At 31.8% G+C, this 5,899-nt stretch overlaps 1 protein-coding gene across 1 annotated transcript; it reads left to right on the top strand.

Annotated features, from left to right (window-relative positions):
* Positions 1-2,637: 2,637 nt before the first annotated feature.
* LOC115978871 (nodulin-related protein 1-like) lies at positions 2,638-3,636 on the top strand. Its single transcript, XM_031100752.1, has one exon. It carries the CDS (start codon positions 2,870-2,872, stop codon positions 3,350-3,352), a length of 483 nt encoding a protein of 160 aa, XP_030956612.1. The 5' UTR covers positions 2,638-2,869; the 3' UTR covers positions 3,353-3,636.
* Positions 3,637-5,899: the final 2,263 nt, after the last annotated feature.

Here is a 5,899-nt window from a genome sequence, read left to right as displayed (position 1 = left end):
TCATTTGATTTTTAAAATACATAAAGATTTACATTAATCAAAAGAGGCATTAATTTTAAGAATTTTGATAATTATGTCATAAAAAGTTAATCTCATTCGTATAAGACTGTGACAGATCCTAGTCCAATATTTTATTATTTTATTTGACCTATAACTTACACCTCAATAGTTGTGAATATATTGTAATAACAACAAAATGTCACAACATTTTTAGTTGTGCTAAATCTCGGTATAATATTTTATTTTGACCCATAAGGAATTGACATATGCGTCACAAGATTTTCATAATATCTTTATGCATACATTGTACTTAATTACAATGTAAATTTATATTGTAGACACAAAAAAATTGGCAAATTTTGTACACATTTACAAAATTTGTACAATATTTACCATTTTTTGTGCAAATGTGTATTATATTAACCACTTTTGTGTATTTACAATGTAAACTTGCATTGCAAGTACAAAGTAAACATATAAAGATCTTAAAAAAAAAAAAGTGCACCTCACTAATTGAATAAACCAAAAAAACACTATTCATGAGCCTTTGGCTCTTTTTATATAGTTAATAGATATGCTAGCTTACAAAAATATTTAAAAGGAAAAAAAAAAAAAAAAAAACACAAACCAATAACTGGAAAAAAAAAAAATTAGGCATTGTGGAAATTAATGTTAAAATATTATGGACTTAGCATTTTTTTATTTGATCTATAAGAAACTGAGACCTCAACAATTGTGAAAATATTGTGATAACAATAAGTGTTGTAACATTTTCTTAAAATATTTATTTTTAGTTGTGGTTGGTCACAGTCTCATATTTTATTATTCTATTTCGGCTTGTAAGAAATTGACACGTCAATAATTGTGAAAATATTGTGAAATTTGTTGTGTCAGTATAATAATATATATACCAGCTTACATAAATATTTAAAAGAAAAAAAAAAAACTTTAGACATTGTATCTACCATGCTGTTTGAATAAACCAAAAGCACTACACAATAAGTGTTGTAACATTTTCTCAAAACATTTATTTTTACTTGTGGTTGGTCACAGTCTCATATTTTATTATTTTATTTTGACTTGTAAGAAATTGACACGTCAATAATTGTGAAAAATATTGTGAAATTTGTTGTGTTAGTATAACAATATATATACCAGCTTACATAAATATTTAAAAGAAAAAAAAAAAAAACACAAATCGATTACTGAAGAAGAAAAAAAAAAAACTTTAGGCACTGTAGCTACCGTGCCAGTTGAATAAACCATAAGCACTGCACAATAAGTGTTGTAACATTTTCTCAAAACATTTATTTTTAGTTGTAATTAGTCACAGTCTCATATTTTATTATTTTATTTCGACTTATAAGAAATTGACACGTCAATAATTGTGAAAATATTCTAAATTTGTTATGTCAGTATAACAATATATATACTAGCTTACATAAATATTAAAAAAAAAAAGAAAAAAAAACACACACACACACACACACAAACTCAAACAGATTACTAAAAAAAAAAAAAATGTAACTACTGTAGCTATAGTGCCACTTGGCACTGTCGTTACTGTTCAAAACTTGGAAAAACAAAGGCTCACAAAACCAAAACACTGTAGCTACAATGCTTTAGCGCATTCGCGCACGTCAATAATTGTAAAAATATTATGAAATTTGTTATGTTAGTATAACAATTAAAAAAAAAAGAGTACAAACAGAAGACTGAAGAAAAAAAAAAGAGTAGCTACTGTTCAAAAAAAAAAAAAAAAAAAAAAAAAAAAAAAAAAAAAGAGACAAAGGTGCGGGATTGCGTTTCCTGCATTTTCAGTTTTTTTTTTAGCCGATTTTGTTAACTTTTCAGCGTGAATAGTACACCCGTGTACTGTTCATAGGATCCACAAACATCACTTTTCAGCAACTTTTTCATTAAAAATGGATTCCACGGTACTATTTACACATTTAAAAATTATTTTGCTACAGTGTTTTCAGTTATAGGTTTTCAGCTGTATCCAAACGGATCCAAAGTAACTCAACAAAATGGCACTGTACATGAACAGTGAAAAACACTATAGGAACAGTGCAAAAACACTATAAGGGCATTGGTGATTTTAGATATAAGATTATTAGAAACAGAAATAGATATGGAGTTTATAATAACATTTCCTTCTAACATTCTTTTAAAAAAAATTAAAAACCTGAAATAAAAAAAAAAATGCTAGCAAAACTTTTTCATAACATCATAAGATCTTAGATATGTGGTTGGATTATGCAGAAAAGAAAAAAAAAAAAAAAATCCAGTAATACAATTTATTGCACAACTTTTTTGCCAGGTGAAGAAAAAAAATAGTAAATGCTTAAGTGGTAAGTGATAGTTGATAGTCAATTACTCACAAATTGTTGTCATGTTGTCATGTCAATATTGCGAGAAAAATTTGTAGTATAGTTTGTAGTCCAAAACCACTTTGCGTTCAGGTCGTTGGTTAGCCAGACTAGAAAAAAAGAACTGAATTGAAGTCATGAAAGTTTTTTTTTTTTTTTTTAATTTTAATCTCAACCGTGTATTATTATTACTTCAGGTGTAACATCCTAGGTATTACACCTTATCTGAATCCTCAATAATATCATACATTCATAAATGATCACTGACAAAGTGGGCAGTTAGCAAACGTGTGGCCGGTGTGGATGAAACGAGTGAAGCTGTGAGGGAACACGCTAATCACGCTGATGAAAAGGAAAAGGCATTATTGAGTGGAACACCACCAAGTCACAACATCCTTTATATCTACCAACAGATCATCTTCATTATCTTCTTATCTCCAACAACTATTTACAAAGCAAACCCTCTTCCAATTCATTCAGATTCTCTCACAAACAGAATGGACTTTCTTTCAGATCTTCAGAAGAAATCCAACAGTTTTTCTGAGACTCCCCTCCCTGAAGAAAAGGATGATCAAAACCAAAACCAAAGCCAAAACCAAAACCAACACCAACACCACCAACCATCAAACTCTGAGCTCATGGCCAGTGCCAAGTTGTTAGCCGAGGCAGGCCAAACCGCTTTTAGCCAGGGAGCTGGCAAAGTTGACAAGGCCAGGGTAGCTGGAGCAGCTGGTGATCTTTTGGAAGCTGCCTCTAGCTATGGAAAGTTGGAAGAAACGAGCTATGGCAAGTATGTGGAAAAGGCTGAGACTTATCTCGACCAATATGGCAACCCCTCCTCCCAATCCCAATCCCATTCCACCACCACTGACTCAAAACCACACTCAGCTGCTGGTGGTGGTGATCATGAAAGTGAAGGCAATACTGAAAGTGGGACTGGGGACTACGTGAAGATGGCTCAAGGTTTCTTGAAGAAATGAACATTTGAATTCCAATTTCCCAACTGCTTATGCTTTGCAGTTTCTTAATTTGGTGTATCTCTAATATTATGACACCCCTGTTTCTGTGTGTGTGTGTGTTTTTCTTTTCTTTTTAGTCTTGTGTTGTATGCTCTACAGTATGTTTGTTCTCTGTTTAGCTTTTAGATTGAAAAGTAGCTGAAGCAGACTTAGATCTACTCTGTCAAGAAATTATTAACTAAGAATAAAATTTGTGCAATTTGCTATAGCTTATAGCCTATAGCTAAGAGCATTAGTGTGCAAAATTCCTTCTATTTTATAATAAAAATCTTTTTTTTTTTTTTATATTATATGATTGATTTGCAAAAATATCCGTTTCAGATTATCTATAATACACCATATTTTATTAAAATAATACTTTTTCACCTTTTTTATTATTTCCCTTACCCGGCCCCACCACTTTAGCTCTCTTATTTGAACACTAGGTCTGTTTGGATACAACTTATTTTATTGAAAACTAAAAACATTGTAACAAAATAATTTTTAAATGTGTGAATAATACCGTGGATCCTATTTTTTTTTTTTTTTAATAAAGTGGTTGTGGATCCCGTGTGAACAGTGCATAAACAATGAAATTTGTCTCCTAAAATAAATAAAAAGGGAAAACACAAAACATCAAACGCAGATAATTCCTATCCAAACGCTTACTCTCTCTTTCTTTTTCTCCTTTCTTCTTCTCCGTTTTTCTTCTTTAGCATCTTCTTCTATTCATTCTTTCTTCTTCTTCTTTTTCATTTCTAAAAAAAAAAATTCTTTCTCCCTCTCTCTTCTCTATCAAATCAATGCTCTTCAAATCTGAAAAAAAAAAAAAAAAAAAAAATCTCTCTACCAAGCTTCCATGGCTCACACACTCTCTCTCATGGCGGAGGCAAGCTTGGGTTTTAGGTTGATTTGTATTTCGCCAAATGGGCTTTTTGTTGTGTTTTATTTTGAGTTGATTTTAAGTTGGGTTTGTGATGATTTTCATTAATTTTGGATTGATTGTGTTTGTATTAAATTGATGTTGTAATGGGTTGGTTGTGGTGGTGGTGGTGGTGGTTGGTTAGTTGTGATGGTCGGCTGCTTCTTCTTCTTCTTCTTGGAATTGAAGAGTGGGTGAGAGAGAGACTGAGAAGGCAAGGGAGAGGAGAGAGAAAAAAAACATAAAATAATAGATAGAAGTAACATGCACGGTTACTGTAGTAATTGTGCATAAACACATAATTTTACACCCACTGAAGTGGCTGCTTTTTTGTTTAAAATGTGTAAAATGAGCAACTTTTCATATTTTGTAAGACTTTACACATTCTGATGCTTTACAAATACTGATGCTGATGCTCTAATGAATTATGAATCATCTTTTATATGATTATGGCATTTTCTTTTTGAAAGGATCTAGGAGCTTTGTTCCATCTCTAGTGATTGGCATTTGGCACGGCACATTGAGAATTGAGACCTGCTTGCACTACAAAAAAATGACTGGAGAATAATTGCATATGGCATACAACTCAGTTTAAGAACGAAGTAGAATACAAGCTTCCAATGCCAAAGAGAGGACGGCTTCCTCTGGAAATGTCAAACACGGTCTAGAACAGAAAAATTAGTAATTCTTGAAAGATTCCTTGCTAGAGTTTTGTTGGTTTGGACATAAATTTTTTTTGGCTTTTTGTTTTGTATTTTTGATTTTGGGGTGTACTATCTAGTTAGGATTTCGATTTTTTTATTTTATTTTATTTTTTTTATGAATAATGATATATTAAAGAGAAACAAGGGACGCCCCATCTCATCTCCAATTTCGAGGTCAAGAACCCAGGAAGGAAGAGAGAGGAGATTTATCACAACTTTAGAGGCATGTAATAATGTTATTCTCATAATCTCATGTAATTATGCTGCTCAAGTTTTGGCTGGGTTTGCAAAGGAGAATGAGGAGGAACTCATTTTGATAGAAGAGGGTCCTCATCTCTTCTTCCCATTATATAAAAAGAATCAATGAAATAAAACTGCTACTGTATTCTATACCTGTTTTTTCTAGGCTAATAATGTATAAATGTACAAATAATCTTTGTAGAATTAACAAAATATACTATAAAAAAGGAGAATATCTAAAGAGGAAGATGCATGATTGACAATAAATAACCAATCTTGTAGTGGTACTCTGGTTATGTAATGTATTATAAGTCTGTTTAAAAAACTCTATATGATGATGCCGAAAAATCACCAGTGAGCTACACAGTTCTCGCGCGCTCGAAACAATACCTACACAATAAACAAAGAAGACCTAACAGAGAGCACCGGTGTGGTGTCGACCAAATACCTTCCGAATGTCAAGTTAGAATTTCTCACAACTCTAGAGTGCCAGAACGGGTTAATTAAGCGTACTTGTTTTCTGAGGGTCTTTAGGTTTTTATAGTAGTGCAGAATCAAACTCCTATGCTTGTGCAACAAGTCTTTTCCATATAGAGAAGATCCTCATTAATGGGCGTATTTTCTAGAATCTTCTTCGTATTAGAATTCTATTCATGTTGGGAT

The sequence above is a fragment of the Quercus lobata genome, chromosome 3 (assembly GCF_001633185.2).
Source record: "Quercus lobata isolate SW786 chromosome 3, ValleyOak3.0 Primary Assembly, whole genome shotgun sequence".
Classification (NCBI taxonomy): Eukaryota; Viridiplantae; Streptophyta; class Magnoliopsida; order Fagales; family Fagaceae; genus Quercus; species Quercus lobata.
This window is presented reverse-complemented; position numbering and strand designations above follow the sequence as displayed.